A 15,584-nucleotide genomic window follows, 5' to 3' on the forward strand; every position below is an offset into this window, starting at 1 on the left:
TTCTAACAAAATAATGGCTCTTATTAGAGAAGACCCAAATGGTGGATGAACTTCCTTTTGCCATCTAAACTTAAGTAATGACTTATTTTCCCCACATATAATCCTACCATTGCCCTGCAGAAAGAACACAGTGTTCTATTACCTACTTATTATTGGTTTTAAACCATTATCTCTCCCACATTCCTGAAACTCTCAGCTTTGAAAATTTGTCACTCAATTGTATTACCCACTATTCCTCACTCCAGCTGTCATTTACTGAATTTGAAAACATTTTGTTTATTGACAATTTGAGCCCTTGGGTAACTGTCAGTCTACCCAGTGTCCTAATACTTTGTAATTTCAATAGACATTTAAAGGTCCTTCCAACAATTCAAACTTTCAGTTTCTTGATCATCTCTCCTCCAATTATCTTGCACTCCAATCTATTTTCTAGGGTCATATCTTAAACTGTGCCATACCTATAATGCAAATGCTCTATAACATCTATCTCATTTGTCTCATCTTCTGGTTGGTTTATATCTTTCTAGCTTACTTCCTCTTCTTTTTGGAATACTTATCCAGACTTCAAAACTCCTTTGACTTTATAGGAACTGACAGTCTTTAGGTTCTATCACCTTTTACATCACTCTCTTATTATATTCTCCTCCTCCTGTATTCCACCTTAAATTCCATGGTCAATAATTACAACTGCCTTCCCATACATTCTCAATTTATTTGCTCTTCTGTTAATTTGTAAAACTCCCTTGGCAAATCTACAAGTCTGATTAAATCCAAAACTCTGCCTACTCTGCACCTATAAAGCTAATATGGCTGGAGAAAAACCATAATCATGCTGACTGATTTAACTTTAAATTCATGAACACAAACCCTTAGGGGGCCCTTAACGTACTCAATAATCATATTATAATTTTTTAGACCACTCACACTCCCCGTTTTCTGGATGACTGCTTCTCTTCTATTCTCTTCTCAAATCTCCCATCCTCATTCTTTGCTGATGCTTTTGCTTCCTACTTCATTTCAAGAATCAAAGCAATGTAAAGAGAACTTTGGGCTCTTGTTGCTCTACTGACCCACCTACCAATCTTCCTCGCTGTTATAAAAAGTGAACTACTGTGTTTCTATTAAAGTCAATCCTTCATTGTGAACTAAACTGCATCCCCTCTTACCTACTCAAGGATGATGCTGTAGCAATTTCTCTCTCTCTCTCTTAAATGATTAATTTTCACTAGATTATTCCCAACTGCAAACTAGTATGCTATTATTTTTCTCAAGTTAAACAATAACAATTACAAAGCACAAATCATTCTCTTGAAACTATCACCCCACATCTCTGATTTCTTTTGCAGCAAAACTTTAAGGAATTACATCTTTGCTACCTCTAATTCTCTCCTCCCGTTCTTCTCAAATCCATTCCAAATTGGCTTTCACCTAAAGCATCCCAAGGAAACTGCTCAGGCAAGTCACCAGTGATCTTCTCATTGCTAAATCCCATCTCGTTTGGCTTTTCAGCATCATCTAACACAACTGATCACTGTCTTCCTTGGTATACACTTTCTCCTGTTGTCTTCCAAGGCATCATATCTCCTGGTTTTCTGCCTTCTTACTTGGCTGCTCTTTTCAACCTCCTTTGGGGACTGCTTCTCTTATTTCCACCTCTTAATGTTTCAGTGAGCAAGGCTCAATCCTTGATCTTCTTCTCTTCTTCATCTAGACTCACTCCATTGTTGAATTCATTTAATTGTATTAAGTACCAGCTATATACTAACACCTACCAGATTTGTACTTTTGACTCAGACCTCTTTTCTCTAACTCCAGACTTGATACCCAATAGTTTCCATCATCCCCACTTGGAAGTCTAATAGAAAAACTCAATACATCCAAAACTGAACACCTCTTCTCATTCCCTGAAATCTTTTACACTTAGGACTGAAATCTTTCTCTAATACCCCACGTACAGAGTGCATCAGGATATTCAACTGGTTCAATTTCAAAAATACATCCAGAACTCACTACTTCACACCACCTCAATTGCTATCATCTTAATCTAGCATCATCTTTTAGTCAGGTAAGTTCAACTGCCTCCTAACCTTTCCAAGTTGTCAGCCTATTTTCACAACTCCCAGAATAACTTTTTTAAAAAGATCATGCCATTCCTTCTCTCAAAATTGCCCACCAGCTCACCATTTCATTCATAATCAGAGCCAAACTAATTACAATGACTTACAAGGTCAATATAATTTATACCTCCTCACCTTACAGACTTCCTCTCCTATCATATTCCCTTTGCTTACTGTTATAACCAAAATGCCTCCCTTGTTCTTCAAACACAGTTTGCATTGGCTGTTTACTCTGCATAGATCCCTCTTCCCTCAGATGTCCATGTGGCTAAATTTCCCACCTCCTTCAAGTCTTTATTCAAAAGTAAACATAAGATAATAAGGTTTATCTGGATTTCCTACTAAAAACAGCAACTACAACTAGTAACGCTTCCAATCTCTCTATATTTTTCACGGGACTTAGCAGCCTCTGACATTACAAAATTTACCTATTTATTATGCTTATTGCTTATCTTCTCCTTCTAGAGAGATTATTAAGCTCCATAAGAGAAAGGATTTCTGACTACTTGCTCATTGATACTGTAAAATGTGCCCAGAAAAGTGCCTTGCACATAGTAGGCATTCAAAAAACACTGGATGACTGAATATTTACTGTATACCAACTATCGACTATAGCTGCACCTGATACTGTATATCAAGTACAGTCTACTAAAAATACAGTGCTGAATACAAAAAAAACTCAGCATTCCTGCCATTATCTTATATTACAACTTAACTCCAAAGTCTCTAACGACAGGAACCATGGCTAATTGTCTTAATTAGCCATGCACTCTTAAGCAGTATACTGTAAATGATTATTTAAAATAGGCAGTGAAAAATATTAAACAACCATTTTCTTGTACTTAAAAATACTGGATGAAATTAAGCTACACATTGCCTCAAAGTCTCAGTCTTTTATTTAAAATAAATTCATTGAGACTGACATATTACTTGTTGTTGAGAAAATAATTATTCTTTGAAATAGTCTAAGGAGATAAATTCCTCCTAATACTTTATAGCATAAACTAAACACAAAAATAGAAATATTTCTCTTTAACTAAAAATATTTTTTCCATAGTACTAAAAAGTCTGTCCTTCTCAACATATTCTGCTTTTATTTCAGTAAATGCTTTAGTTTTAAAATTTATTATTTAACTGTATCATGGAAATTAATCTTTGTAATATTTTTTGTTCTAGTCACTGCTACTGAGTTACCTAGAGCAAGAGAAATAAGAAATATTTCCTTAAGGACGAGGAAAGAAACCCAGAGGAAATAACATATGAGTCACTGCTTTTAGCTTGAAGTTCTTTAGAATTTACTTACTAAATATGCCAATAAAAATCTGCTTTCCAATAACAATCTGATGCTTCCATTTGGGAAAGGTATTTTAAAATAATAAATGATAAGAATCCTGCAAACTACATTATTTCAACAGACATTTACTTTCTCAGAAATTTTTTAAAAATGGGGAAAATAGTCAATTCATCAAATTTACATTTGAATTAAAAAAGTAATGAATAATCATTTCTTTATCTAAAATGTTGAGCCTTAATTAAGTTCAGTACTGATCACTCATATGTATATTAGCTTTTCCTAAATATATATTTTATACTATTTTTTGTATCACACCATGAAGATAAACTGAATTAGTATTTTTATATATTAATAGAAACATCGCTAATTAAGTCATTGACAAAAAAGTGAGTACTTATTCACTGGAACTCAATTATAAATAAACTATTATTAATAAATTTTCAAATAGTCCATTTGGTTAATTCTCAAGTATCCACCATTATTGTTAAATAACATATACTTGACTATGGCCTATGAGTTCAAAGAAACTTCCAACTATGTTGGAAGAAAAGGAACTTTTATTATATATAGTTGCTTTTTCTGATTAATAGAATTAGTTATAAAATTAATATTTATATTGAAACAAGTATCTTGTCCACATTTTTAGATTCAAATATGCCCAGTGTTCCAGTGTTGTTACATACTGTAATTCTATACACAATCCTGAAATCCCAAGAGGCTGTATGTCATTTTTTCCTGAACTATCACATGTAACCAGAAACAAAAAGAACAAGACTTTTGGGTATTTATTTAAACTTTTATTATCTCACTGTTTCTTTTCAAATCTCAGTTCACTAGTTTTGACTTTACTGCATACTGAAATAAAATCATTATGATTTTTAGTCCTTCCAGGGGAAAACACACACATAATATTCTTAAAAGTTAAGAATCATCCTTAAACCTTTCAAAGACTTTCACACATCTATTTCAGTGAGCATCAAAATATTGATAACAGATACAGTATTGCATTCTAGTTAATGTGTAATGTGCCTCGTGGCAATATAAGAAAAGCTTTGAAGAAAATGAAAAAATCTGCAGTCTTCAGAATCAATATAGAGACTTCTAGTTATTTAGCTCAGTTGATTACATACCTTGCCCAGTAATTCTCCCAATGTGACATCTTCATGACTGAGAATCCATTTCTTGTCCTACAGCAAAGAATAAGAACTGTTGTTTAGTACAAGCAAGGGTACGCTTCTTGAAGTTGCATTTGAGCCAGTGGAAAATAGACCTAAAGGGATATTTCATTCACACCATTCAATCAACAGCACACTAAGAAGTTATAACCCCAAGATGCTATAAAACAGATTTAAGAAACGATACTACACAATAGGATATTAAAGTCTACATTACAGCCAAATTCCATCAGAAATCTCAGGTTTGAAATGATAGTATCCCTGTAACTAGAACACAGCATGCACTTTCCACCAACCATAAAGTTTATGTTATGCTACTATTTGTCATTTCAAAAAGCTGTCATAAGGCCATGAGGGAGTTTGATTTTACAATGCAAAATTTTCAGTTCTCATTTAATCTTAGAAATTATTTTTCTACTCAAATCATATTACTAAGAGCTAATTTTTCCACATATAAATGGGCCATGAGTTATAGCTGTCTCTGACACTTCATACAGTCCCATATCTTCCCCAAGTAATTTCCTGTGGTATAATAAAGCAAGAAACACCAATTACAGTATCACTAGGGTGCATAAGGCCAGTGATGCAAACATATCGTTGGAAGAGAGCATCCCATTATCTGATCTCAAGAACCAATTACTAGAGGATATTTTATCATGTAAAAAAAGCTCAACTACGAAACCCCACAATACCACAAAGTAAGAAAAAATATGTTTTTTAATGGAGGAAGGAAACAGGGAAAAAGTAAGAGAAAAGGAGGGGAGGAATGAAAAGGAAAGAAAGAGAGGAAGGGAACAAAAAAAGGAGGGGAGTAGGAAGGAAGAGGTGGAGGAAGAGTATCCTGGCTGATATATTTTATTTATGAGTTAGGTTTCTTATTAATGTTAGAGTGTAGTTTTCTCCTCATTACAAAGATAGATTGAAATGTAATTATGATCTATGAGTTGTAACAAGTAATCAGACATCTTGAAGTAAAAATTCACCCTAACTATGACTTTAAAATGTCCTGGACAGTTATTTGAAGTGCTTTACCTTCTGAAATACCATGTGGCAAACACTCAACCAACACTCTCTGTTAGGTAAACAAAGGGACAACACTGATTTTTAAAATGCAATAGTTTTCATGCATAGTTTTTCCTCCTAAATATAAAGTTAATGCTATAAAGATCCTGGAAGAAAACTTAGGAGGATAACCTCATGATCAAGTGGGTAAGCAAAGGTTTCTCAGAGAAGCACAAAAAACACTAACTATAAAAAAGAAATGAAAACTGGACCTCATCAAAATTGAAAACATTTATTCAAAAGCATCATTTAAAAAATGAAAAGACAAACTATAACCTGGGAGAACATTTTTGCAATACTGAATTTCTATCTGATAAAGCATTTGTATGAAGAACATATACAAAAATGGTATCTCAACAACAAAACAAAGAACCCAGTTCAAGGAATTGTGTTAAAAAAGTTCAGAAAAGATGATGAACAAACAGCCAGTAAGAACATCAGAGAGACTTAACATCGTTAGTTACCAATGATATACAAATACAAATCACAGTAAGATGGTACTTCATTACTTCATAACCATTAAGACACTAAAATTAAAAAGATTAACAATATCAAGAGATTTTGAGGGTGTGGAGCAACTGTAATCCTTATGTATTGTTGGTGAAAATGCAAAAGCATTATTTTCCCAAACGCAAAAAAAGGATTTTTGCGTTTGGGAAAATAATTTGGAAGTTTCTCATAAAGTTGAACATACACATCCCATGACTCAAATTGCTCTCCTAGGAATTAACCAAAGATAAATGAAAACATACATCCACAAAAATATTCATCAAAAAATGTTGGAAGCAGCTCTATTTGTAATATCCAAAAACTAGAAACAACTCAGATGTCCATCAAAAAGAAAACTGATAAACACATTTTGGTACATTCAGGCAACTGACTACTATTCAGCAATAAAAAGGAACTTACTACGGATGCATATAACAGAGCACTTGCAAATCATTTTTGCTGAGCTAATAAATCTAGACAAACTTTACATACATAGACACTAATTCCATTTACATAAAATTCTAGAGAATGACAATCTATAATGCTAGATATCAGAGAAGTGGTTGCTTGGGGCAGGAGTTGAGAAAGAATGACTGCAAAAGAGAAAAAAGCAACTTTGTGGGGGCGTTATAAAAATGTTCAATTCCTGGCTAATACAGTGAAACCCCATCTCTACTAAAAATACAAAGATTAGCTGGGTGTGGTGGAGCACACCTGTAGTCCTAGCTACTCAGGAGGCTGAGGCAGGAGAATCACTTGAACCCGGGAAGTGGAGGTTGCAGTGAGCTAAGACTGCGCCACTGCAGTACAGCCTGGTGACAGAGCAAGACTCTGTCCAAAAAAAAAAAAAAAAAAAAGTTCAATTTATTGGTATTTCATTGAACTATATATTTAAAACCTGTGGAAAATTTTATTTTATATAAATTACACAACCATAAAGTTCATTTTTAAATAAAAAATAAAAGAGCTGTACTTTCCATTTGAGTAGCAGTTCTGGGGTTTAATTCTCCACCCCATACCCTATATACAGAAGCAAACGTTATTCTTCAAAGAGTGCCATCTGGCAGTCAGGAAAGTTATTTTAAAGTTGCAAATTGATTCTTGGACAGCTTTTCCACCTTAGACGATGATAACCTAGGCAGTTCAGCCCAATCCTTGTAGTGCAAACCACTGAAAAAACAGGATGAAATGTAGAAACAAAAACACAAAAAGAAAAAACCACTAAACAAAGAAAACCCCTAAACATTCATTTAAAGGCGCTGGAGAGCTACTAAAATAGTGAAGGATTGAGAGACTAAAGCTAGGTTAAGAAAAGAAGTCTTGTCAAGGATTTATAGGCTACTTTTACCCTTGAATGCACATGGTCATTGTGAAAGCAGAAGCCAATAGTTTAAAAAATACAGAGGAAGAGTTCACGGCCTGCAAGGAGAAAAGGCTCTGACAAAACACCCCAGGCTTTTAACAGACCCCAAACATACCACACTGTGGTAGAAAAAATAACCTGGAAATGAAAAGAAGTAAGCCTACCTTCTAAACATGTCCATCAGGGATTGAATTAAATTAGGGATTGGCAAACTAAGTCTGCAGACCAAACTGGTTCACTGTCTGTCATACGAAATTTGAATTTCAGTGTCCTTAGATAACTTATCAATAGATCTACAGAAATTATCCAGTCTAAGTTATAGACAGAAAAAAAAAAAAAAGAACAGTAGAGAACAGAATATTGGTCAGCAGAAACAGGAGGTGTGGGGGATTGAGGAATGGAGGTAAGTTGACCAAATGGTACAAAATCTCGGTTAGATGGGAGGAGTAAGTTTCCAAGATCTATTGCACAGCAAAGTGACCATGGTTAATAATAATGTATTTCTATTTCAAAATTGCTACAAAAAACTCCAGATTTTAAATGATCTCACTACCAAAAATAAGTTATGTGAAGTGACAGATATGTTAATTAGCTTGATATAATCATTCCACAATGTATATACAATTATTATTTGTTAATTAAAAGTAAAAATGTAAATAATAAAAAAAGACACGTGACTCAGTCTGTAAGAGGCAGGAATAAATGCCTGAGGAGAATTCAGTGGCTATTTTGATCAGAATTTGGTACCTGCCATTTCTGTGGATATTCTGCAGAAGTGTTGATAGAGGGGCAAACTCCCAATCTGTTAAATTGGATAAAGATGGGGTAGAACTACCAACCCTCTCACCCTTAGTTATTAAATGGAACATTCCTATGGAGGCTGCTAAGTGGTTGAGAAAGACATTCAATTCAGTTATACGATGATGCTAAAGCTTTACTTATGCCTCTGAAATGGTATCAGAGAACAAGTCAAAAGTAAATTAGGGAACATGGACATTGAATAATGCAGAGTTGGAGAATGGAGAGCTGCTGAAGAAGCCTGGAACTCTGCTTTTACCTTCATTTTTACTGACTTTTCTTCTCTCCCCTTCTATCCAAAGGAAAGAAAAGTCACACTCAGAAGACATGGCCAAAGACAGCTGCAGCTCGCTCCTTAACAACTGCCCCACAGCTGGTTTATCCTAAAGTGATTATACTACGTATTTCTGGTCTCTATCTTTGCTCTGTTTTCTGTAAAGGGACAAGGAGACTTTTTGCAATCTTCTCAGATGTAGAGAAAAAACAGAAGAAATGGAAGCAGACTGCCTCTTAGTCTCTTTCAAGAAATAGGAATAGTAGCTTTATCAGTCCACAGGTTAATGAATGAAAATAAAAGTTGTAATTAAGTATAAATCATCAATAGAAATAAGGCAAAGACATAAAAGATGTATTATAATAGGAATGAATAGAGTTGTCAGAGTTATATTTAACATTTCATTTGCTTGCAAGTGATCTGTGACCATACAGAAATATCTACAGAACTATGTTCAAAACTAATGCTTAAATTTCTGTGATCTTGAAGCTACAATAGATTGACTTAGACTCCTGACATGTTAATATTTGGATTCTATTCTTTATGTTAATTCATGAGTATTAATACATCATGATTACAGTAAAAGAAAAAATCCACTTTTCCTATTTATCAATTCTCTTATCTTAGAGATATTGTGGAGATATAAATTATGCGCTTTGGTAATCACTGTAAGATATGGGCCGCATACAAAGATTTTGGTGGCCTTATAAACCCATGAAATTACAGCGTACTTTCTAATTGCCTAAGCAAATAATACTTATTTTTATTAATTGATTTGTGAGTGAGACTGAGAAAAGGAAGAAATGAATGAGATGGACTAACTGCCCTTCTGGGAAGTTGGCTGACGCTACTGAATCTAGTTCTAATAACTTGTGGATGTGAGGTAGCTTACTGTCCCTGTCTTAGTTTGGGTTCTCTCGGAAGCAGACTCTGGGACGAGGATTCAAACGCAAGTAGTAGTTAATTTGAGAAGCGCAAGGAACAGAAGGAAAAAGAGATGTAATACAGGGAAGTGGGGGCAATCAATAAGGTAAGCTATTAAGGTAGCCACTTCACTGTTGCCAACTCTGGAAAATAAGACAAGCCAAAAGCCTCAGAATTAGCCCACCCAACAGGTATTTATTTATATGCAAATTCCTGAGTAGCATTGGTTGAGGGGTGCAGAAAAATAAGTGTTAATCCTTGGCAATTCTTGTGGCAGACATGGGCAGAGGACCCTTCTGTGGACCTACTAAACAGGCCAAAGATGAAAACACCTGCAACTGAAAGTTGTCCAGAGTATAATGAGAGGTATGATGGGTATAAGTAGGGCACTAACAGCATCTAGTCCATCCCCTTTATTATTGATGTATCCTGATCTTCCTGAAGATTTAGAATCCAAGTGGATTCTCCAGGCCTTCCTATAATTCCTGTTCTTACTAAATTCTTTTTCTTTTTTTTAAGAGTGAGGGTCTTGCCATCTTGTTCAAGCTGGTCTTGAACTCCTGGCCTCCAGCAATCCTCCCACCTCAGCCTCTGAGGAGGTGGGATTACAGACATGCACCATCACACCTTGCTCTCTGAAATCCTATCTTTACCGGAGTGCAAATCTCTCTCCTCTTTCTACCCTTATTCTAAGCCTCCTACATACATATTTGTAGGTAGAGTCCAAACTACTCACTGAATATAGAGAAAAATGTGTTTAAATTTCAGTATGTATAAAGTAGTTATACACACTTTAATAAAGAAGCAATGGGTAATTCTAATTTAACAATTAGGTAAGCTAAACAATAACCATGAGTTAGGTCGGTTAAACAAGTATTTAATATAATTTACAGATATTAACATTTGAGTTTTTAAAAATCATAGTTAATATTTGGTGTGAGTTTTCTTATTACTGACTTTGTCCTGAACCTCTTATGTAATATTTTATAGTATATACCTATCTTCCACCACCTCTAGTTATGTGACTTCTGACACATAAGTATGTGTCTGGAACTTACCCTCCCTTTTCATAGAGTTTCACTGCTTGGAAGAAGTACTCCAATATACTCTAGCAGTTACATTATCTTCCTTAATGTTCATATTCTTGAATTAAACTTAATACTACCAGCATAAAATAACTTTCCATTTTTTTCCAAAAATGCATGAGAATGCACCTAATATCTATTTCTAAATAGATACCTAAAGTTTTACCATATACAAAATAGAAATTATAATTATAAATAATGCTAGAAAACTGTTCCAATATCTCATAAAATATCTTCCAAAGGCAGTATTTTTATAAACAACAAATTGTGGAAATACTCAGGACACTTAAAAGTTGCCTACAAAGTGAAACTTATGAAGTAAAATTCAATATTCTAAAGTTATTTCTTAGAAATGATGAAATTTGGGGCCGGGTGTGGTGGCTCACCCTTGTAATCTCAGTATTCTGGGAGGCCTGGGGGGACAGATCGCTTGAGTTCAGGAGTTTGAGACCAGCCTGGGCAATATGGTGAAATCTTGTGTCTACAAAAAATACAAAAAAATTAGCCGGGCATGGTGGTGTGTGCCTGTAGTCTCAGATACTTAGAAGGCTGAGATGGGAGGATCACTTGAGCCTGGGAGGGGGAGGCTGCAGTGAGCCGAGACTGCACCACTGCAATCCAGCCTAGGTGACACAGTGAGACTGCATTTCAAAAAATAAAAAATGTATATATATAAAAAGCAGTATTGATTAATTCACAAAGTGAATTAAAGGAAAAGTATTTCTCAAACACACTTGAGATTAAACTTTGTAACTAAATCATCAGGTAATTTCCAAATTAATTCCTTAGAGTGAATTTTTACGTATCATTCTTCCTTACAGTTAAACACATCACGGTGAGTACCTTCACGGAGAAAGTGTATTTAACTCACAAAAACTGGTTTCATGGAAACTTGAAAGTTTATTCACTACATTCATTATAGCTGACAACTTCAAATTCCTTCCATTCTAGCTCTGGGACTGCAAATAAAATTAATTGACCTGAGATTTATCTCTTTTTTTCCTTTTCTGAAAAGGATGCAAGTCATTAACTGGTAAACAGAAGAATGAAAACTAGAAATACACACCTGAGATACTGTTCAAACTCAGCCTGCTCCTACGATAACAATGACAATGAAATATAATGGTAGTCTTTGGGAAGAAGGAGGACTCCTGAAGAGAACAGGCAAGAGGTTGGGTTCAGTACACATACCATACGCGAATGGGATCTCTATAGTCAAAGAAACTATCAGGAAAAGCTTTTTCCAGGACTCAATTTGAGATGCAATATAACATACAAAAAGATATAAAAAGTAGTCTGGAATATACCAGACAATGCCAACTTACTAAAAGATAGCCAAAACAGTGAAATAGCATGGTAGGCAAAGAATGGAAGCCTACAGATTAGCGCAGAGACTAGCTCCAAATACATTTTACTGTATATATGGTATATGCACATATATCACATGTACATGTGCATATTTCTGCACACTGTGCCAGAAATTTAAAGATATGTGAATTCAAAGTAAGTTAAACATGGTTCCTATTCTCAAGAGCTTTAATATAAGCATACGAAAAATTAAGAGGCTAAGAGAGAAGTATACACAGAATAGAGCTGGAACACTGAGATACAAGTGGTCACTATTATCAAGACGGTTAAAAAAGGCTATACTGAAGAGGTTGAAAGGTTTCCGAAATTTCTCAGAATACTTTTCTTTTGCTTCCTAAAAGCTACTCAACTAAGAAAACTCTAAAGTTCTTCTTTGGGTGTTGAGAAACACAATCTGGTGTCTGTGGAAAGAAAACATCTATTGCCATTCCTTGAGGAACTCGGAAGGAAAAAGAAATGATTAAACAGAAGCTGTGTTGAGTAAAAAAAAATGAGGCGCAGGGAGGAAATGTAAGTGTGGAGAGTGAAGGGTAGGAGTTGGGCAAGCATACCTGTGTAAAAGAAACATAGTTTCTTTTCTAACCTATGATTAGTGGTTGTCCAGGTTCCACCAACATTAACTCTCCTCTCTCTAACATCTCTAAAGAGTTTATTTTTTTGCTTCACTGCCAACAAACTTTCAGTCTACCATGCAGCAGTCTCTCTGGCATAGCCCACAGAAGCCACCACTTCTATGGGACTCACTATTACAATGCTGGTAGAGAAGGGGTGTAAGTCTAGGAATATGAACTTGGAATTTTAAGATAGAACTGTCAGTATATAAGGATATATTCCATTAGACTCATGTAAAATCATAGTTACGCTCCATACATTGGATATGTTATAGATACATTTAAGCATTGCTAGCACTGCTTCTCTAGGAAAGTTCATCTCCAAACAAATGAGTTAAAGATAGACGACACTCTGTTCAAAACGTCATTTCAAGTATCACATGAATAATATAAGTGATGACAAAGGATTTCAGAGGCAAAGGAAGCCATATTGTGCTAGAAAAGTCAGAAGAAGTCTCAAAGAATAGACAGTATTTGAGATAAGTCTTGAACATGGATATGATTCTGATATGCTAAAAGGAGAAAGTAACTCTGGCAAAAGCATAGAAGGAAGTAGAAATCTTCTAGATAGAGTAAATACACAAGAAGAGTGAAGGCAAAGAGTCCTTAAAGGGGAGCAATGCTCGGTGAAAAACTAGAAATGTACTTTCCAACCAGGCCATGGAGAGCAAGGAATCAAGCATACACTTAATCTTACAGACCAGAGGTCTCCAAATACTCTTTATTGTGTAACTCTTTACTTTTTTATAAAATGTGAGCATTTGTTTTACTATACAAATATATAATGTATATTATCCAGCATCCAAACAATTAAAATACTATGGTCATTGGACAAGTTCTAGAAGCATAATTCTCCCTGCTCCTTTCCACAGGAGAGTATTATAGCTATAAATCCTGGACATAATTCAAGAGGCAAACAAGGAACTCTGAAAGATGGTATGAGGAGGGTGAATTGGTTTGAACTCCTGGAATGGGAGAACAGAATAGTGGCAGGATGTCTTCCATCCTGCTGCCACAACAGAAGGCAGTTTGACTCCCAACATAGCCACAGAAGGCAGCTCAGGTAAGGCCTATTCCTCCCCTGGATTATATGAGAGTCCTCAAAACCATCAAATGAGCCCGGTACCACCTGCAAGGGGATTGACTGGGAATCTAGCTAACCCTAAGCAGCTAAGGGAAGACTCCCTTTCCCTGCTGGCCTAAGACTGCTCTGCCTCACCGAGAAATACTGGGATGGCCCAGAAGTAACAGGAAGACAGATCACAGCCCAATGAGCGACCAAGCCTAAGAGGCCTCTTTGTCTCTGTGAGCCTGTTATCTCACTCCCCAACTGAGAAATAACAAGGCAGCTCGGTTGCATTGGCAAGAAAAGCACTGCCACAAAATGAGAGCTATCCTGGGAAGTCTCTTTGTCTCCATGCACCAAGACTCCTATCACCCTTGCCAGAGACGACAGGGCAGCATGCCTAATGGGAGAAAGAATCCCACCATAATAAGGCCCCAGCCCAGGAAGTACTTTGTTTGCCACAGGCAGGAGAATTCTACCAAACAATCCCATAGGCCTAAGATGCCCTTCCCCAGTGAAACACCTGGCAGCCCAGACTTGAGGAATTCCTTATACTCCTAGAGGCAGCACTAAAATCAACAAGTTAGAAGGAAGCCCAGTGGCACCAGATAAACCAACAAAACAAAATAACATCAAAAAAACTCTAAAATTTGCACTGTCATTGAAACCACTGAAAGCAGGTCAGGCCCTACCTGTTAAACCTAAACAAGGTAACTACCTGCAAAAATGAAAGATTTAAATGGGACCCAAGATGTCCTAACATAGATTACATGTCTAGGGTACAATTAAAAATCATCCATCATATCAAGACTCAAGAAAATCATAATCTGAATGAAAAAAGATAAGTCACCCAACACTGGGATGGATCAGATGTTGGAATTATCTGACGAGGATTTTAAAGCTGCCAGAAAAATGCACAACAATCACTCACAAATTCCTTTGAAAAATACGAAAACACATAGATTATCTCAGCTATAGAAACAGAAGTTATTAAAAAAGAATGAAATAGAAAGTATATAACTAAAAATTACAAAGCAAATTTTAAAAACTCACCGAATGGGCTCAATAGTAAAGTGAAGATAAGAGAGGCTGATCACTGAACTTGAGGACAGATCAATAGATTACCCAGTTTGAACAACAAAGAGAAAATAGACTGGGTGAAAAAAAAAAATGAACAGAGCCTTAGGAACCTGTAAGACAAGCATCCCACATTTGTATGATCTGAGATAAAAGGAGAGGAGAAAGAGTAAGGCTGAAAGAGTACTTAAAGAAATAATGCCCGAAACTTCTCAAATTTGGCAAAAGACACAAATCTACAAACAAGAAGCTAACAGGACCTGAAATAGGATAAACACAAATAAATTCAAGCCAAGATTCATCATAATCAACTTCTGACAATGAAAGATAAGGAGTCTTGAAAGCAGCCAGAGAGAAATGACTTTACCTACAGGGGATACCAAATCACAGAAAGCATACTTCTCTTCTGAAACCACACAGTTCAGACAAAAGTAGCACAGTATCTTTCCAGTGTTGAAAGGAAATAACTTTCAACTGTAAATAGTAAATGTGGTAAAACTATCTTTCAAGAATGAATGGAAAATAAGGCTGGGCACAGTGGTTCACCCTAGCACTCTGGGAGGCCGAGGCAGGAGGACTGCTTGGGGCCAGGAGATCAAAACCAGCTTGGGAAACAAAGTGGGACTCTGTCTCTAATTAAAAAAAAAAAAAGAATGAAAAGAAAATAAACAGATTTTCAGATGAAGAAAGCCTAAAAGGATGTAGGTAAAACCAAAACTAAACAGAGTTGTACCTTGTTTAACTTTCACAATAACCCTGTGTGAGGAAAGTTTAACAAAGTAGGTCTGTTTCATTAAGTTTCTGCATATCTCTATACTGTTGACAACCCTTGGTGAAACTGAGAACTAAACTACTGGAATGTTCAAAAGTTACTGAGTAAT

General features: G+C 35.6%; 1 protein-coding gene across 4 annotated transcripts in view; it reads right to left on the reverse strand.

Moving 5' to 3' along the window:
- The window catches only part of FER (FER tyrosine kinase), a 451,703-nt gene that overhangs the window by 153,999 nt on the left and 282,120 nt on the right, over positions 1 to 15,584 (reverse strand). For all 4 annotated transcript variants that reach the window (XR_004429709.1, XM_033178963.1, XM_033178962.1 and 1 more), the window contains one exon: positions 4,542 to 4,598. Coding sequence is in view for 3 of the 4 variants with exons in the window: in XM_033178963.1 (XP_033034854.1) it covers positions 4,542 to 4,598 (57 nt within the window). In the remaining variant the exon portion in view is untranslated. The remainder of the gene's footprint in view (positions 1 to 4,541; positions 4,599 to 15,584) is intronic.

The sequence above is a fragment of the Trachypithecus francoisi genome, unplaced genomic scaffold, assembly GCF_009764315.1.
Source record: "Trachypithecus francoisi isolate TF-2019V2 unplaced genomic scaffold, Tfra_2.0 Lachesis_group2, whole genome shotgun sequence".
Lineage (NCBI taxonomy): Eukaryota > Metazoa > Chordata > Mammalia > Primates > Cercopithecidae > Trachypithecus > Trachypithecus francoisi.